At 56.4% G+C, this 19,706-nt stretch overlaps 1 protein-coding gene across 2 annotated transcripts in view; it reads right to left on the bottom strand.

Annotated features, from left to right (window-relative positions):
* The window catches only part of WNT3 (Wnt family member 3), a 48,390-nt gene extending 43,823 nt beyond the window's left edge, over window positions 1-4,567 (bottom strand). For both annotated transcript variants that reach the window (XM_058561262.1, XM_058561263.1), the window contains exon 1: window positions 4,179-4,567. In XM_058561262.1, the coding sequence (XP_058417245.1) occupies window positions 4,179-4,552 (374 nt within the window). In that variant the 5' untranslated portion in view covers window positions 4,553-4,567. The remainder of the gene's footprint in view (window positions 1-4,178) is intronic.
* Window positions 4,568-19,706: the final 15,139 nt, after the last annotated feature.

Genomic DNA, 19,706 nt, shown 5'->3' with positions numbered 1-19,706 from the left:
ACTTTCCCAGACAGCTACCCCTTCCCCCGTGCCTTCTCCACACACATTAAGACAAGTTCTTCCAAGAACATAACTCGGCTCCAGGCTCCCAGTATTATTATAAAGTTTGACCTGTTTGGGGTTTTTTTCTTTTTTTTTAAGCAAAATGTGGTCCCATAAGAATACACACAGATCAGCCACCAATTTTGCTCCCTTTGGACACCAAGCTCTGCCCACAGTGGGGGTGGGGTGAGCAGAATGGCTGTTAACTCACTTCCCAGAGACCTGGATTAATTTCCCTGCCACATTCCCCCAGGGAAAGGCCTTCCCTGGAAGGGAGACCACCCGGTGAAAGCCTGGCCATCCGATCTGGTATCTGCCCATCTGTCTGTCTGTCTGTCTGTGGGATCAACAGCCTCCAGCCAGCTCAGCTCCTCACCAGCCCCAGCCCCAGCCAGCTGTAATTCCTGCCTGTTACAAGTGTTAACACCTGGCCTGGGGCCTTCCTCCCCCGCAGTCTCCAGGTGCCTCCCTGGGCCCAGCCCACTGACCCCCACGGGGTTTGACTGAACATGTTCACAAGCCTCTGAAAGGCGGTGGAGGTGAGAGTGGGTGGAAGAAGCAGTGGGACATCTGACAGATGGAGAAACTGAGGCAGGGCTTAGGGCAGGCGCTTGAGTGGGGGAATGGGTCCCAGGATGGTGGAAAGAGAACTCAGGTATCTTATTTCCCAGCTCACTGCCTTTGACTTCGGCAGAACACTTTCCCCCAAGCTGTGAGGCAGGGCAGGCTAGAGATCCCTGAGTGGAAGGTGAGGAAACAGAGGCCCAGAGGGGTGGTTCACAGAGGCGGGGAGCCAGCCCCTTCCATCGGGGCCTCTGCCTCTGGAATGTAGCCGACACTAGGCTGAGCCCTAATAAGACAGTTCATTTCTCCCTCAAGAAGGAGAAGAAAGACAAGTTCCTCCACCAGGCACTAACCGGGACTGACAAGAAGAATTATAGAACTCGGTGCTGCTGCCACTGCTTCCTGTCCCGGCTCCACTGCTGCCTGGCTCGGAGGCCCTGCAGCGCGGCTCTGCCTTCCATGAGCCTCCGTCTGAGCCCCTTACAGCTCTACCCTCTGGGCTACCTTCTCTCAGGGCTGGGGCCTGGGCAGTGCAGGCCACTGGGGGCTGTGGGGGACCTTCCTTGAGGGGTGACATGGACAGAAATCCCAGCTAAACGATTTCCCCTGTAAATCCCTCCTGGGGAATGTGTGAGCTGGGTGGGCCAAGGAGGGCAGGCTGTGATGGGCTCAGGTACTAAAAGGACTGGAATCTGACTGCCCCGGGGGCACAGTGGGGACAGGAATCTGAGGCCGTTCACTCTACTGTCCCTCTCCCTGTCCCAGCCCCTGCTGGGTGCTAAGAAAGTGACTCACCCTCCACCCCAGCTCCAAGACCAAAGACAAATGGCCTCAGAGAGGAGGGCTGCTGACCACGGTCCTCAGGCAGACAAAATGAGCTTGGGATCCCAGGTCACCTGTGCCCCTGGTAGCTTCCTTGTTAGACCTTTGTCTTCTGCTGGACTGTTCCTCCAGGACCCCAGACGCCCACCAAGCACCCAAGCTTGGGATGTCATTCACACCCACAGGTCATATGTCTGTGAACATATCTATGGCTACCAGCCCAGCCACGGTCACTGGCACTTGAGGACAGGGTCTCAGACAGACCCAGACACAGCCCTCGCACTCATCCTTACAAGCACAATCAGGTCATGGCTGTGAGCACTGATACCTATGCACAAAGGCATCTGTAGGGCTTTCCCCTTACACTGTCGTGAAGGCATGCGCACACACGCACACACACACAACACTCACATGCCCAGTCATGAACAGTCACGCAGTATCACGAGCAGACACAGGTGCCGACCTTCACATGGGTATAGATACTTCTAGACTTCCTCTGTCTCGCACACACGCGCACATCATAGAATCAGCCACTTGCTGACACTTGTATGCAGACACAGCACACCCTGTCACAGGCAAGGATCCCCCAGGCACATCTTGCACGAGTTCACATCCATGGTCGCCTGGTCGCAGACACGGACACTCCTACAGGGACATGCCAGTGTACAGTTGCCACCTCTCCGGGTCATAGGCCTACAACACACACACACACACACACACACACACACACACACACACACTCAGGTCTTTCCTCTGCTCAGACAAAGCAACATCCCTGTCCCTCCCGAACCCTAAACAAGCCATGTGTCCAGCATTACATTAGGGCCAATATCTTGGCTTTCCAGGTTTTTTCAACATCTTCCTATTGAGTGGTCCCTATCTAGATGCTCCCCACTGCACCATGACACACCAGACCCCACCACCACCCCCTCACTGCCAGCACGGCCCCGGGAAGTGCCCTCCTCCAGTTCACAGGGTAAGGGAACCTGGTCCCTCTTCCTCTGTCCCTGCAGCCTGTGGCTCTCCAAGCCTTTTCTTCCCACCCTCCCCTGCCAGGGTCCCTGTGGAGGCAAAGAAAGCCTGGCCTTGGCCCGGGGATGGGAAGAGGGTCAGGGGAGGCCGGTGAGGCAGCACTGGTTTCCGTAGGGGCCTTTTCCCCAACCAGCAGAGCCCCCACCCCAGAATCTCTGGCTAGCCCCGGCCACCCCATGGACTTCTTTATGTACAGGAGGCCCCAGGCCAGCCCAACACCGTGGGAAGGATGGGCTGGGCAGAAGAAAGACTTCCCCTTGGGTGTCTGTCCTGGAAGCAACTCTCAGCACCCTCTAAATAGAGACCCTTGGCCATGCCCTGCTCCTGCCCCCATCCCGGTCCCCAAACACCAAGACACAAACACTGCCACCCCCAAACAACTGGAGGCAGACTCGGGGTGTGGCCCCCGAATCTTAATGTCTCTGTTCCCCTTACCCTGGGTTGGGGAGGGGGCGGCAAGGAAGGAAAAGTGGAGGCCCGCAGGTGGCACCACACCGTGGTGACCCTCCCCTGGGACTTTCACCCCAGGGGCACAGCCCTTCTTACTCACAGATCCCAAATTCTTCCTCCTCACCTCCCACCCCCCAGGCCGAGGCTCTCCTACGTCCAGGAGGGGAAGATTCTTTAATTAAAGTTTTCCGGAATGCAGGGGGCTGGAGACTGAGGAGAGGCGGGGTGTAATTTAGAGAACTGGTTTCAGTGTGTCTTTCCCCTCTGGCCTCTGGGACCTGCCGGGGGGCGATGGAGCCGCTTGGGAAACAAGGGGACTCCCCGGAACTGGGGGTCCCAAAGGGCTGTTTATTCCTCGGTCAGTTACCCCCTACACACACACCCGCCCAAACACCGCGCCTGGTTTCCCAGCCTTATTTACTAAAAATGCCTTTTGTATCCGCATTTCTCAGGGACAGAATTCTCCTTTCCTTCTCTCCTTTCTCCTCAGTCCTCGGTTTTCCAAAATGAACGAATAAGGCAAGGAGAATTGGGTTTTTGGTCAAAGAACAAATGCACCCCCTCCCAAACAACTACATTTTCAAGGAGCCCCCCTTTTGCCAGAATAGACAAGCAAGAAATGAATAAAATCTGAATTCAATGGCATCTCAGATCAGTAAATACCATATTCACTTCTGAGCCTCAAGATTAATCTAGAGCAGAGTGGGGAGAATCTGATGAAATCCCCCCCTCACTCCACTGCCCCCCGGGATCCCTGAAGCCATTGGGGTCTGAAATATGAAGGCAAAGGGGGTTATTGTGGGGAAATCTCTTGATGGAGTCACCGGCGGAGGTGGGGGCAGCAATGAAGGAGCAGGATGATTTTGCCCATGAAGACCCCAAAATGGAGAAGAGGAGTGGCTGGGCCCCAGGGACAGCTCCGGGTCTCTGGAAACCCAACTGCAAGCAAATGGAGGGTCTTCGGGGCCCCCAGATTGGGACGGGTGGAGGGTTAGGATCTAAGAATAAGAGACCTTCTGAGACGAGGAAAGTCCTCCAGCCTCTGCAGCGAGTAGCAGAGAAAATGGTGATTATTAGAGAAGCTAGGAGTTGGAATCTGAAGGCGACACCAGCAGAAAATCCAGGAGAGGTGGGCGGGTGGGGGGCTGGAGGGAGGCAGGGAGAAAGGAGCCCCAGCCCTGCCGCAGCCCACCCCCAGCCGGCGCCCCCCACCTCCCCGGGACGCGGCGGAGAAATCGGGCCCCGGGCAGACAAGAGGCGAGTCTTACCACCAAATTGGGTAGCCAGCGAGGACCCTGGTGCCACAGAGCAGGAGGCCGAGGAGCAGCCCGAGCAGGTGGGGCTCCATTAGAAGCGGCGCCGAGGAGGAAGTTTGCCCGCGACCATGAAGAGGGGGAGCGACGCCCCCAATAGTTGGAACAAAGTCCACTTGAGATTGGAAATGACTTTCGGGCTTGTCAGAAGCGCACCTCCACCCGCAGCCGCCCCCCTCCGGAGCCCAGCGCGGAGCAGCCGGGTTTGAGGATGTCAGCGAGCAGCCAATCAGCGCCCGCGGCCTAAGGTAAGAGATGAGTCTGTAGTTCAGCCTGTCAATCACGCGCCCCTCCCGCCCAGCCCACGAGTTGGGCTCGGGGAAGGGCATCGCCCGGCAAACTTGGGCAAAGCCCGCGCCCCGGACACAGTGGGAACTTGGGGGGACACGGCACATGGACCTTCTGCTGGTCCGGGACCGCTGCCGGCCCCCGCCAGCCAGGTTTAGGGAGCCGCGGCTTTGACCGGGCGTTCACGTGGTGCCGGGTCGGCGTGGGCATTGATGGGTGGCTCCTTTTCTCTCGGGGGACCGTGACCCCTTGGGACTTGAGCCCATGAGGAATCGAGAGTAGAAAGCACAGGGATGTTTCCAGAAGCCTCGTTCGGGCAGGACAGGATCCGAGGGTTTCCGAGGGGGTTGGGAAATACAACCCCTCCCAGCCTCCAGCCTCCCGAGCCCGCGAGCCGAGCGGCCACTCGCCCCGGCCGCGGGAGGTCGCTTCCCGGGTGTCCGAGAGGCGAGCAGAAGGGTCTGCGGAGGCTCGAAGGTCTGGCTGCGGGCGGCGCCGGGGGGGACAGAGCCGAGTGTCATTTGAGTCTTTTGTCAGGGATCAGATCGGTATCGGGACCTCCTGCTGCCTTTGCATTTCCTGCAAATGACACCAGCGGCCAGTTGCATTTCCTGCTCGCAGAGCCAGGTCACTTTCTCCTCCTCGAGGGGTTCAGGCCCGGCCTCCAGCTCGGGTCAGAAGCACGACCAGGGGTCCCACGTGGATCTTGAGGATGACCCCTTTGGGGTGCGGGAAGCACAGCAGCCCCAGCAAGGAGTGGCTGGGGTCCTGCAAGACCCTGCCGCCGGCCAGGACCACCCCCTCCCTGCGCAACTCTCCTAAGGCTCTGGGCTCCAACCTGGGGTTTGGTGATAACACCCCCTCTCTCTGTGTGGACACCAAATGCATCCAAACACCCCACCCCTCACTCTAGGAAAAAAGTCCTCCCAAGCCCCCCGTGGGTTTTTTCTGTCCTCTCCTTCAAAGTCAAGGAATTCTGTCTCAGCCCCGAGTGGTGCTGAGATTGAGGCCAGATCTTGGGGGACTCGCCTCCTGTCACCTGGGCAGCCTGTCCCCTAACCCCCCTCCCGGGACACTCGAGGCCCCCAGAGGCATCCCTGAGCCTGGGGCAGAGAAAGCAAGGCCAGTGAGAGGGGTGAGGGCGGCTGCGCCGGGAGCTGTGGCAGAAGGGGTAGTGAATGAGCCGACCCAAAATCCTGCTGAGCCCTGGAATGGCATGGGGGGTTTGTGGGGGGCACGGCTGGAGGAAGTCCACGATAGGTGACAGACATTTCTGGCCTTTGATCTGGGCTGCCCATGCCCACAGCTTGTACCCACTGCCCCTGCCCGTCCCAAGGGCTCTCTCCCAACACAGCTGCTGCGGGCGCCAGGAGCTCGGGGAACTGGCCCAGGGGCACCAAGGGTCGGGAGAGCCGCCTGGGCTTGTCACGGTTTCTGCTGCGTTCCTAGCCTGGTGCTCGACTGGAGGGGGTGGGGTGGGGGGGAGAGATGAAAGAGAGGAGGGAAGAGGAGGGGAGAAAGGGAGAGAAAGAGTGGAGAAGGGAGAGAGAGAGACTGACTGAGAGACAGAGACAAATGAAGACAGAGAAGAGGGAGGGGAGGCTAGTGGAGGGAGCCTGAGGAGAAAGAAGAGGGGGAAAGGGGAAGGGGAGAGGCTGAGAGAGAGAAAGATGAGCACAGCGAAGAAAAAGCCCTAACTTGTCCAGGAACGGTGGATGGGGTGGAGGCTGCGGAGATGGGGACCCCTAGAGATGCCCCCATGATGGGCTGATTCTGGGGTGCCTTGTCTCTGATTCACCTGGAAAAGGGTCACAGTGGATTTGCCATTGTCCATGACTGCAGAGCCCCAGAGCCCTGGCTCTAGGGGTAGAGTCCTCACAGCCTGCTAGGTCTTGCGGGGAGTTCTGTCCTACCCAACAGGGGCTCTCAAATGGTTTTCTGATCAGAGGTGCTTGCTGGAGCTCAAATCCTCCCTGACAGTTTGAGGGGCACCAAAGCCCCATAATTGTCTTTCTGAGAGCTGAGGAGGGCTACTTTCTCTGGCCACCAAGACACCACTGTGGATTCAGTGTGACTGGGAGGCGGGGTCTGGACTAGATGACTTCTTGGGGTCATTTCTGGGCCCCAAGATTCCACAAGTGCCAGCCCTGGGAGGTGGGGGCAAAAGATCCCTGAGGCTGAGGGTTGGGTGGGGGTTGGCTGAGTCATGCCCATCCAGGGCCCCAGGGTGGGGGCAGGGGGTAGGAAAGACTAGCCATTCCCTGAAGGGCTGTGTGTATCCGGATGCCTCCTCCAGGTAGCCTGGGAGCATCAGGAGACGCAGGTCTTGAGCACCAGCAGGGAATGAAAGAGAGGCAGGGAAACAAGTGGGCAGGAGGGTGGAACCCCAGACTTTTGTAAAGGAAGAGAGGACCGGAGGGGCTGTGGGAACCTGCTAGTGGCCCTGCATGGCACCCTTGAGAATGGAAGCAAGTGTGGGAATTTCCCCCCACTTGAAAGCTCCCCAGAGGAGGGGATTCCTGAGCCCTTTCCCCTCCCCTGCCAGGTGTCCTTCCTTCAACACAGGCTTAATTTCCTTCCTCCTGCCCGCCCAGTGCTGCCGCTGGGAACACAGGAATGGTCCCAGCCCTGGAGGAGGAGGGTGCCCGTGCGCCACGTGTCACAAATGGAAACACTCTCTCTAATAGGCACCCTGAACTGCAGGGTGGGTTGCACTCGATGGGGGAAAGGGTTAAATTCACTCCAAGGCCAGCCAGGGTGAGTGAGGTGGAAGCGTCCGTGCAGTGGATCCCCGAGGCCTCCGCCCTGAACGGGAGGGTGGCTTCTTGAAAGAGGGTGAAGGCGACAGGTAGGGCCAGGGGCGTGGGCCCTGAGGGTTGGCACGTGGGAAGCACTTTGTGCTGCTTGTGCGAATATCGGGGACCTCAGACCTGCCGAGGGACTGCGCATTCCCATCCCAACCCCACCTCTCTAGCTGCCCCGAGGTTCCTTTGATGTGCGCTCCCCCAGGCCACGCAGTCGGCCGCTGTGTATTCAGCGCCGCCGGACCGCGCCCCCCGCGGAGGCACCGCCAAGACAAAGAACCCGGCGGCCAGGCCCCCGCCCGCCCGCAGGGGGCTACCCGTCTGTCGCTGGAAGGGAGAAGGAAATCTCCGATCTAGCCTTGTGCGATTCATTTTTGCTTGGAATATGCCCGAAGGCTGCTGGGGCCCAGGAGCCGGGCGCCCAGACCAGCCCGGGAGGCACGAAGCGGGAGAGAAAGACGCAGCGGGCGGGGAAGCAGTCGATGCGAATGTCCAGAGGCCGAAAACAACCGGGTTAACACCGGGAACGGCACCAAGGGGGTGCGTGGGGCTCCACGTTCTCTGACCTGGAGAGAGAGGCTTGTAACCTTCGCCTAAGAGCTATAGGAGCCAGTTTTCAGCGAGCTCCTTGGAGGCCGCTAGAAAGGTGGCCAATCAGGGCGGGCAACCTGGAGGCAGACCCGCCATAGCGTGGGTGGTGGGCGCAGGAATTAATCAAACAAGATTTCTCTAAATTGCGCAGCATAGAGGCAGCGTCCTGGAAATGCCGAGCCCGCGCGGGGTAAGCACATGGGTGAGCAACGAATGTCAACGGAGCAACAAACGCGCCCCCGGAGCATACCTGCCTCTCCGTTGGCTGGCCCCGGCGCGCCCCCTAGCGGCGGTGCTGATAATAAGGCGGGAAGTCTGCAGGCGAGGCAGGGGCCCCGTCCGCCCTCACCCACACCCGCGGGCCCGGGAGCCGGAGACTTTGTTGGTGAGCAGCCCGGATCTTTGGGGATCCGGGTTAAGTAGGCATCCTGGTGAGTGAATGCCCTTAATCTACTTCGCAATCCCCGAGTTTAGCTGGGGATAAGGTGTGCGTGTCTTCGGGCTCCCCTCTCCTCCCCACTCAAGTGGTTCCTTGGAGCTGGTGGGCGGGCCGAGGTGATGTGAGGTCCCGGGCTCGCATTCCTGGGCACCGCCGGGCGGGACCCTACGGCTGCCTCAGCCTTGTGTCCAAATCTGGGGAGCTGCAAATGGCAGGGTGATGTCACTGAGTCCTTCCTGGCCCGGCCCACACGCACCCCAAGATCACAGGTGCCACCTGTGGGAAAGTGAGGGCTTTTCCCTGTCACAGTAGTTGCGCTTGTGTTAGACATCTCCAGTTCCCCAAGTGCATTTTGGAAAGTGATTTGGGGTCAAAGTCCTGTAGAAGGGAGGGAGCAGCAGAAGGAAGGGGAGGGCGCCACTGGCCAGCTGGCTCTTCCCTCCCAGCCCCTCTATTCCGTGAGGTGGAGAGAGTGCTTTATATCTCACAGGGAGTTGTCAGCGTTAAATGAGAACCTGCTGACAGGGTGCCAGACCGCGATGGTGAAGAATAAATATTGGGTTTCTTTCCTCTCCTCTTAGGGGTGAGGAACAAGCTGCTCTCTGGGGCGCTCTTTCTGCCCCAGTCAGCCGCAACCAAGCGGTTCCTCCTCAGGCGCCTGGGAGCCTCCTCCAGGAGGATTTATCCAGGAGAATCTGGTCTGACAGCCCAACTTGAGACCCACCTCAAAATCTCGTCTTCAGAGAGCCCCCCACACCACTAGCTCCTTCCCAGCCCTGTCGCTCTTATTTTGCTTCTTCTTTTTTTTTTTTTTTTAAAGATTTTATTTATTTTATTTTTTCCCCCCAAAGCCCCAGTGGATATTTGTGCGTCATAGCTGCACATCCTCCCAGTTGCTGTATGTGGGACTCAGCCCCAGGATGAACGGAGAAGTGGTGCCTCGATGCGCACCCGGGATCCGAACCCCGGGCCACCAGCATCGCAGCGTGTGCACTTAACCACCAAGCCAGGGGGCCGGCCCTATTTTGCTTCTTTTTCTGCAGAGCCCTAACACTGACCTTATATGACATATGTTACATATCAAATATATCTAAGTTGCTCACTTAACGCTGTCCATCTCCTACTCTAAAACCGAAACTCTGTGGGCCTGCCGAAGCCCCAGTGACCGGAGCAGGGTCTGGCCCGCAGTAGCCCCGTATCAGCGCTGGTGATAATGGGCTGAGGGAGGGACGGAGGAGGCGGGGTCTAAGGCCTCAGATGGGAGGACCGCTGTCTCCTGTCTGGGATCCTTATGGCCTTTTGGGGTCCTCACTGCCTCCATCTTGAGTAGATCTTGGCCCCTAGAGCTCCCTATCCACCCTATTTGGCCCCCGCTTCCCTCTCAGGTGGCGCCTGCACTGCCCCAAATGGGGTGAGACCAGGGGTTGGCAGCCTGTCGGGAAGTTGCCACAGCATAGGGCACCTGGGGCTTGGCGGGCCTCTGGCTGCGCTTCTCCTGCTGCACAGCGCCTCTACACCACTTTCCCTGGCTGCCTGAGGCCTTGGGGCTCTAACTCAAGTTCAGTTCCCGTCCAGGGAAGAAGTAGAGCCAGACCTCTGCATGGCTGTCTGTGTGCGGCTGACGTGGTTTCTCTTGGTCTGGGCCACTGCTCCTGGGTTTTCCTTCGGGGGAGAGCCCCGGATGCAGCCCAGGAGCCATCCCTGGTTTCTTCTGTCTCCAACCTCAGCCAAGCTGAGGCCTCCCTTCACCTGGGCTCCAAGGGCAGGAAAGTGGTCCTGTTTTTCCCATCACCCACAACATCGACTTGCCTGCTGTGGGCAAAGCCTGGGACTGAGCTTTGGGAGGAACGGTCCATCCTCAGGGAGCCTGCCTTCCTTGTTAACACCCACCGCCCCACTTCCCCCACCCCTGCTGCTGCGCACAGTAGGTCTACGTGAGTGGGGGATGGTTCATTCATTCAACACTCCTTCAGTGAGCACAGGGTGACCACTAGGGACCAAAATTCAGGTTTTGGCCTTGCCGTCTGCTGGAGAAACACTCATCCATCAGATGATCAAATAAATGTTTCTTTAAAAACCAAGATGAGAGCTGTGAAGTTTCTTTCCATCTCAGGGGTCTTGAGGGGAAGACTTTTATGGGGCACATTAGGGAGATGGGAGAGAACAAACCTAACATTATCCTTGGAGATGGTGCAGAAATTTCTGGTCAAATCCTGGTTTGCGTCCTCTGGAACTCTGCCAGCGAATTATTTTCCCCAGAGAGCAGTGCAGCCAGCAGCAGACATTGTTGGGACCTCAGGATGGGCCCAGCCCTTGGCCCTGGGTCCTGGGAGCCTGGACGCATGGATGGGGGCCCAGTGGGCTGGCAATGGGGTCAGAGCTGCCTCACCTGCAGGGGCCAGGAACTGGTGGCTATGGCTGGCACAGTAGGCTATGGCTGGCTATGGTAGGCAGATGTTTCCTTGGGCAGACCAGGGGTATTGCCCTACCCCCAGCAGAGCCCTCTCCTTTGCTCCTTCAGCTTGGCTTCCAGGTAAGGCCTGAATGGGGTTTCATATGTCTGGCTGGGGAGACCCTCTGTCTGAGTGGCTGTGTTAGAGCCCAGATCTCAAGCCACCACCACAACCCTGGTGAATCCCAGCTCTACCTCTTACTAGGTGACACTGGGCATATTACCCACCCTCTCTGACCCTGTTTCCTCACCTGCAAAATGGGTATGATAATACCTGCCAAGAAAACGCTGTTGCCTGTTCAGTGGAGTGATGTCTGCAGTGTCTGAAACGGCACCCGGGATGAGTTAGGGGACCAGAAAGTGCCCCTCCATTCCTTTATGGCAGTCAGCTGCTCTTTCTTGAGCTTCTCGAAGGCAAGGCTTCTGTGTAGGTTGTAGCGTAGCTCACACTGCTGGTGGCACCTTCCTCCAGGGTGGCAGAAGCATCTACCCCTCCCTCACCTGGCTCAGAGATAAATCTTGATTGGTCTAAGCCAATGGTGGGAACCCATTCCCCTTGCCAGGGATTGGTTTAGGGGTAGGCATGTGATCCAGTTAGGCCAATAGGACATGAGAGGAGGTCTGCTGGAGGGTGCAAAAACTTTTCTGGAAAAAGCCTTTTTTGGTTCTTAAAATGAGACTAAAGCATGTCCATTTTTTCTGCTTTTGGACATCATTGTGTCTGGATGTGATGCTAGGAGCTGCAGCAGCCATCCTATAACCATGAAGGAAGCTACCTGAGGATGAGGCTGACTAGTGGAGGAAGAACAGAGCAAAGACAGAGAAAGAAGCTGGATCTCTGACATCATTGCTGAGACATTAGACTCCCAGGGGAGTTCTGCCTTGGAACTTCTTATCATGTGAAATAATACATTTTCTTTTTTGTTTAGACCACTTCAAGCTGTTACTTGCAGCCAAAGTCCTAACTGATATCTGTGTCCTCCTGCCCATAGTGTCTTGTGTAAGGCAGTTAGATTAAGTGTTGCTGATTGACTCAATAAGTTGAGTTGCTTTAATTTAAGGGCTGGTGGCTTCTTTTTCTTGGTTTGTGGGTTCAGTCTGGGTGGAGATGAGGTTGCAATTAGAGCATGGAGCTGGGAGACTCACTCTGAGACAGCTTGGGGGGGAAGGAAACAACAAAAGACAGGGTGTAGGGTTGAAGTGGGGCTTAAAATTAATCCAGAGTACAGTTCCATCTGGCGCTGCCTTTTCCTTTTCCTTAAGAAACTGCAGCTCGACTGCTAATGGGTGCAGATTACCTTCTGGGGGTGACGAAAATGTTTTGGAATTAGATAGTGGGGATGGTTGCATAACTTTGAATATACTAAAAGCCACTGAATGGTACACTTTTAAATGGTGAATTTTATGGTGCGGTGAATTATATCTCCATTTGAAACACAGACAAAGGAAAAGGGCTGCAGCTCAGCTGTCTTCCTTCCACACTCGCTCCTCCACTCACTGGCCTCCTCGGGCTCCCCAAGTGTGAGGAGAAACACCCCACACCCCACATCCACACAGCGCTTCCTGGGGTTGCCGCTCCCAGGGGCTGGTGGAAGGCTTGTCTGGGGGCAGAGGGCTGCGTTCCGCCTTCCACCCACCATCTCAGGCCTCTGCACATCAGCCTCACCCTCTGACCCGAGGGCCAGGATCTCCTGGGGTCCGCCCCACTGTCCAGAGAGCCTCCGGTAGCGGGGAGGGAGTCAGAACAATACTGTGGGGGAGGCGTGGGCTCTGCCATCAGACAGAGCAATTTCAAATCCTGGCTCCACTGCTTAGCGGTGACTTTGGGCCAGTTATTTAGATCCCAGTGTGCCTGTTTCCTTACCTGGCAAATGGGTTTACTAATTCCCCAGCTCACAGGGTCAAATGGCATAGTGGGCCCCAAGAGCTCAAGGCACACAGACAACAAATGCTGGGGCCCTAAGACTTATTAACTTGTGACCAGACCAACGGCAAAATCTTGGCCAGACTGTCCAGTGACAGAGGGCCAATGGTGATGATGATGTTCCCAGCTCTCCTGCTTTGCGGGGCCTGAAAGGCTTCCTTCCCCTTATCCTCCACATCTACCCCTACTCTCACCCTCCCAGGCCCCCTCCGCCTTTTGTTCTGCACTTGGGGGGGGCGGGTACTAAGATGAGAAATCATTTGTGAATCCCAAATCAGAGAACATGCCATAACCAAAATATTTTTCTTTTACTTTCTTATATTTTATTTTTTCTGCTCCAGAATTTAAGAAAGTCTGAAATATAAATTGGCCAAAGGTTGGAACTTGGAGAGCATTTCCGTGACTAGTGATAATGTTTCTCAGAGGCCGGAGAGGACTATGGATGCCCCACGAGATGAAGCGTGGTGTTAAACAACTTTGAAACACAGTGAGAAAGCTCCTTTCTTCATGTGCCCGGTTCCACTCTCCTTCACCCCTTCTGAGCATTGTCAAGGAGAAAGTCTGTTTGGTGCTAATACAACACTTAAAAGATCCCTTTCCAATAAAGTGAGAAGGTCATACATTCAGAGCCTTTGGGTGGGGAGCATCTGTATCTGGTTAGAATGAAATCACGTTGTTGAAAATCATAGTAATCTAAAGTCTCCTTTTTAATTGAAGTTATTAAGAACAAAGCAGGGCTGGCCCCGTGGCTTAGCGGTTAAGTGCGCGCGCTCCGCTGCTGGCGGCCCGGGTTCGGATCCCGGGCGCGCACCGACGCACCGCTTCTCCGGCCGTGCTGGGGCCGCGTCCCACATGCAGCAGCTAGAGGGATATGCAACTGTGACATACAACTATCTACTGGGGCTTTGGGGGAAAAACATAAATAAATAAAATTAAAAAAAAAAAAACAAAGCAAATCAATTTAAAGAAAGGTATTAAGAAAATAGTAGAACAGGTCGCATGCAGCTATAGTGTGAAGGTGGCGTGGAATTGCCTGGGGTCTGGAAAATACTGGATTGTAGGGACAGCTAAGCAGAGAGCCTGCAGTCAGGGTGCCCTGCAGGTGCCAGCCTGCGTGGTCAGGGCATCCTCATGGTGACCTGCACCTGCTGGTTGGCTGGGGGCTCTGGGGGGTGAGCTAGGCTGAACTGGAGGGCCCCGGAGTTGGATCTGGAGGCCACCCTGGCCACGAGCTGAGAATCAGCCCAGAGTCATCCCTGCCATGAAGTATCTGATAGGAGGCTTGGGGCCACCCATCCAGCCTTATGAATATGTTGGATGCCAGGGTGGCCCAGCACCAGGCCTCTGTGACCCAGATACTCATGGTGGCGGCAGGGGAGGGTGAAAGAGGAAGCTTAAAAGCCTCCCAGTTGTCCAGAGGGACTGGGCAAGGTCCTGGGTCACCCCTCCAGTCCAGGCCTGATAGAGGCTTTCTGCATGAGGGAAGAGGAGAGCCTTAGGTGGCCTAATCAAGTTGAGAAACCCCTTGGACACTGTGCTAGAAGTAGACCGGTCAGCGTCCAGAAGATGCATCGGCCTCAGAGAGCCACCTGTTTCCCTCCAGTAGGGAGTGTAAAGAACCACAGACAAGGGAGACCAGAAACCAAGGTTCCAGCCCCAGCTTTTCCCTGATTGGCTGTGTGTCCCTGGGCAAAGCACTTACCCTCTCCGGGTCTCAGTATCCCTCTAGATTGAAGTGGCCACATGAGGAGTCCTTCTGGTTCCAACTCACGGATGGGATGGCCTGCCTCCCCATGGTCCCTGTGGCCCACCACCCTCTGTGCTCCTGCCCCTTTCAGGGCAGACAGGACACTGGGCCAAAGCTGGCTGCAGGCCTCTGGCTGGGGCTGTCCCAGCCTTCAGCAGAGGCTTGTCCTAGGTGAGGGGTTGTTCGTGCCTGTGGGGCCCTAGCAGGGCTGGGCAGTGCCCGCTGGCACTATTGGCACCAACAGAAGAGTCTGGGACCTAAAAGGGAGGAAGGAAAGGAGAGAAGGAAGAGGTGCCCAGGGAGGAGGCAGTTCCAGCGTCTGCCCCTCGTGAGCATGCCGAAGGTTGCCAAATTGAGTTTAAGCCTTGGTTCCAGAACACAAAGCCTTGTCTCTAGGGGCTTGACCCCTCAGAACCCCACCCCCAGGGCCGGCTGGCTGAGCCGCCCCAGGGGAACTGGCCCCAGAAGGGCCTGGTTGTTGGCTGCGAAGTGGCTGGGAGGGAAGTTTTAATGACACACAACACAAGACACAGGGGGGGAAAGGAGAGAAGGGGGCGGTGGAGGAGAGAAGGGAGGTTGGGGGGAGAAAGAAAGACCTCCTGCCAGGCCTGTTGCCAGGAGACGGCTAGGCAGCCAGAATCAGCCCTGCTCTTTTCACAGTTGCCTTTAAGCACCGAGAGAAAGCCCTGGCCATAAAGGGGGACATGTGTTGCTGGGTGTGTAAGGCTAGCCTCTGCAGTTAGGGGAGCCCCCGGCCCCCGCCCCCTGCCGCTGCCCGGAGAGAGCCCCTCTCGCCCCCAGCCCTGCCCCCGCTCCTGGGGGTTATGGATGAACGAGACTGGGCTACAGAGCAACGGAAAAGGACTCAGGGAAGGCAGTGGCGCAGTGGCCCTGCCGCCAAAATGCCGCAGCCACCTCTGGGGCAAAATTCACCAGCTGGGGGCCCAGGAAGCTGACCGGGGCCGGCAGGGGCGGGGAGGCTAGGGGACTCTGCATGGCGTGTCCATGGCAAAGTAATTCTGTTGGCTCAGGGTGGGCCATTGGCACATGGGTGTGTCTAGGAATCCTCAACAGGGGGCTCAGAAGGGTGGGCTGGGGGGCTGACAAGTCCGCCAACCTGCACTCTGGCCCCCTGGTCCTTGTCACAGATCCCATGGTAGAAACAGGCCACTCTAGGCTGTGCCTGGCACTTGGGGACAGTGTCCTTGCAGCCCAGTGGATGACTGCATCTGTTTCCTCGAAGAGGCCACCACACAAGCACGAGAGTAAACAGAGGGTGAGGGCTGTTGACAAGGGCTCAAGTGATCCAGGCCCTGGCTGTCAATGGAGAGACATCAATGGCGGGGGTCCCGCCCAGTGCACTCAGTAGAAGGGCTGTGAGTATATGTGGCCGAGGCCTCCTCTGCTCCGTGTGCACGGAAGCCGGGCGGATTTTATCCGACTCGGAGTGTCAGCTCCCCGGTGTAAGAGCTCCTGCAACATTGTGTTCTCAGGCCCCGAGGAAAACAGGCTGCGGTGTCTGATGCTTCAGGGAGCAATCGGATTAGAGAAAGAGCAGTTTCTCCTGATCCTCGGGCACGCCACGAAAGCGTGGGTTCTAGTCCTGGAAGCATTCCCAGCCCCCTTGAAGCATCAGTGTTAGCATTAGGAAGAAACCGACAGCCAACCCATCCCAGCTTCCCAGCTGGTCGTTGGGCTGCTGTTTGGATGTCAGGGGCCCGGCTGGAGGCTCGAACACCTGTTTCCCCGCTTGGGGCAGTGGACAGCCCTCTTCCCCTGCTGTCCTGTGGGACTGCGCCATGGAGGCAATGAGGGAGCGTGTGTGAAATAGCACAGCAGAGGCCAGTTCCAGCCCAAATGGAGAAATCATCACGTCTTCCAAGCAGTCTCTCACTCTGTATGTACGTGTGCACTGAGATGTTTTCCACACGAGCCAGCGTCCTGGAAGACAGGACTCCCCTGGAAGGAAGGAAGGAGCAGGGTGGGACTGCCCACTAGGAACTGCCCATCGGGGCTCCTGTGAGGAGCTTACTTTTCCTCCTTCCCTTACATCTTGTTCCTGCTGAAGTGTGTTTTTACTAGTTCTCAAGTCTTTCCTGCCCGGATCTGGGGCCAGGCCCCACCCCAGGTGTCACGACTAGCTTCCAGAAGGGCCGAATCTCCATGAGGTGCTAACCAAAAGGGCAAATTTGCCAACTCTCAGAGGGGGGATGGGCTGGGGGTGGGGGTGGGGGTAGTGGTGTCCTGGGCAGCGGCTGGAGGGAGGTGGTGACTGGTTCTGATTGCTTGAGGGCCTCTGGGGCAGGGCCATGGGCTGGGAAGCAGGGATGTGTTAGTGGGTGGAGGGATGGGCCATCAGGAGGTGCAGAGGGGGGACCTGGGAGGTTCTGCTAGGCCCTCTGAAGTCTGAAGATCTGCACAACAGGAGGTGTTGAACGACTTTTGTGGAAAAGCCCATCTCCCTGGCTTGTCACTGACTTCATCCCAAGAATGGCCATGAGCTCAAGGAAGCAAACACACTCGGTGCATGGGTTCAGTCCCTCCTCCCTGCCTCCTCCCACTCTCTCCTGTCACAGCCCACCCCCATCCAGATGACCCCATTTTTACCTGGAAGGAAGGTCTCCCTCTCCCCTCTCACAACTTGGCATCCTGTTATTCCCTCACATCCCCTTGCTGGCACCTCCCAAGGCCCCTCCCCCGGCCCCCCACTCTCTTAGTGGTTCCTGCTTCTTTGGCTTGTGGGAGGTGAGTCCCTGGAAGCCCATCCCAACACCAGAAACACCCTCAAAATGGCCATTGATAAACTCAGCTACCTTCAGCATTCCTCCCACAGACAGTACCAAACCCCCTAGGGTGGCCCCTCATCTCGCTTGTTCTTCATGTGAGGCAAGGCCGTGAGTTAATCTCTTGGGCCCACACTCACCTCCTCCAGGAAGCCTCCCTGACTTGCAGCTCCTTTTGTGTCTTCTGGTTCCTCATCAGTGTTGGGATTCCTGACCCCAAGTGGCCTTCTGCTGTCACCAAGGTTTGTCGCCAAAACTCAGGGCTGGTGGTCAGGTGGGTTGAGGGAGAGTTGGGGGGACTCTCTCCTAATGCAATGGAAGAAGAGACCCGGTTGAGTTGGAGGGAAAGGAGGAGGGTCTAGGTCCCCTCTTCCCACTTCACACTCCCCCTCTGTAACCCCCGCCTAGCCCATTGACCATGAGATTGAACCTTCACTGAACCACAGCCCTTCCCTAAAGAGAGTGTGAAGCAGAGACAGGACCCTTCTCTCTGGGACAGGACCCTCCCTGTGGGACTCCTTAGAGGTGAGGTCCCACCTCCAGGAGCCCCCCAGGCCTTCAAGGTGTGGGCAGGAGCCCAGAGCAGGGACCTGTGAGGATGGTCGGGGTCACAGTGACACCTGCTGGAGCTTCTAGGAACAGCACCTGGAGAGACCCTGGCTGTGAGTGTTTGTGGGGGGGAGGTAAGAGCAATTAATAACACCTCACCACAGATCTGGAAATTTGCCCCAGATATAAACTCTCATGCCTTTCCAGGGAGAAACACAAGACAGTGCAGAGGGAACGGGGACATTGGAATCCCAACTGGGGCTCCCAGGGAAAGCCAGGGTCCTGGGGACATGAGCCCCATTCCTCAAAACTGATGGTGGTTTTTGAACTTTGTTCAGAGTCTGGCCTCTAGGGATGTACTCAGAAGGAAGTCTGAGATTGTTCTTTGAGTTTCTGTGTGAAATGGAGTTAGAAGGGCAAAGAACAAGTATACCCTCTGTATGTCTGTGTTTTATTGCATCGCTAACAGGAAGAAAGGTTTGTAACACTGCAAATGTCAAGGATTAAAAACAGTCCAGGTGATCACAGTAATGCCAATTTCTGAAGAAATTGGGAGGAATAAAAAACATAATGAAATGAATTAGCACAGTGCCTGACACCTGGTAAATACTCACTATGTTGGGGCAATTATTTGATAAAATGAAATGCACAGTGGAGGAAGCATCAGCCTCCCTGGCAAGCCAGGCTGGAGGTGAGCAGAGCTGCCCACAGCCAGGGGGTGATGTCTTGGTTGGAAGCCACCAGCTGACCTGTGTCCCTCTAACACACAGCTGTGCTGCTCAGTAAGCCCCTGGAATAAATAAAAACCCAGATGTGTGAATAAAGAAATCCAGAGATAGGAATTTCAGTTTGTGAAATAATCCTTCCCTTCAGGAAGAACTCATTCTAGGACTATGGCAAGTATTTCAAATATTATTTGCTTTACCCTCACACCCTTTACTTGTATAATAAAATTCCAGCTGCAGCGATGGGGCTAGAGAGAGAAACTACACAGATAGCCAAATGCTGATGTTCCCTGGGCAGAGTTTGGAGTATAAACTGGAAAATATTTGGGAGGGGGGAGGAGCTGATGTTGGGAGCTCAGCAGGCGCCAGGCCCCCGTCTTAGTGCATTACATCTGTTTCCCCATCTCGTCCTCACTGAAGCCCCATGTAAGAGCTGGCACCGCTGTCACGTCACAAATAAGGGACTTGTGGCCCAGGGAGGCTGTGTGACCTAGCTGAGGTCACAGTCCCAGTAAATGCCAGAATGGGGATGTGAACCCAGATCTACTTCACTAGGAAGCCAGAGAGTGAGGAGTGACTCTGAAGGGCTGAGGCTGGGTACATAGGAAGGCAGTGGTGTCCCCACTGGGAATGTGCCTGGGGGAAGGTTTGGAGGGATAGCTAATGGTCAGCGAGACTCGGTTTCCCACTCACGGGGCAGAGGACCGACATGGTATACACCTTTAGGGCTGCCATGCACAACCATGCAGGTTGTGCCCCACAAAGGGGTACCCCACAGAGCAAGGCACCATTCGCATCCCAGACATATCTGCAGTGACCATTTTCTGATGGCCGGAAGTCAAGCTGGAGGAGGAGATACTTGTTTCTATCTTTCGGTGCCCTGCCAGCCTTTCCTATGTACATCACAGCTTCCTCGAGACCTCCACCCTAAGGACTGAGCAGGTGTTGGGGCAACTCTGGGCCATAGCCTGGGAAAGGAGGAAGCTTGCACATTTTCTGTCCCGTCTTGTTTCTCCCAGCAGTCACGGCGGGACAACAGGGAGCAAAGCCTTCCCTGTACACTGGTCCTGCTGTTTCCTCTCAGAGCTAACTGGCTGAAGATTCAGGCTTTTGCTCTCCTTGCTGGAGCAGGGCCTCATAATTGGGGATGAGGGAGGGGAGGAAAGGAGGGAGAGGGGAGG

The sequence above is a fragment of the Diceros bicornis genome, chromosome 18, assembly GCF_020826845.1.
Source record: "Diceros bicornis minor isolate mBicDic1 chromosome 18, mDicBic1.mat.cur, whole genome shotgun sequence".
In the NCBI taxonomy this organism is placed as follows: Eukaryota; Metazoa; Chordata; class Mammalia; order Perissodactyla; family Rhinocerotidae; genus Diceros; species Diceros bicornis.
The sequence above is the reverse complement of the archived record's forward strand: the minus strand, read 5'-3'. Positions and strand labels throughout refer to the sequence as shown.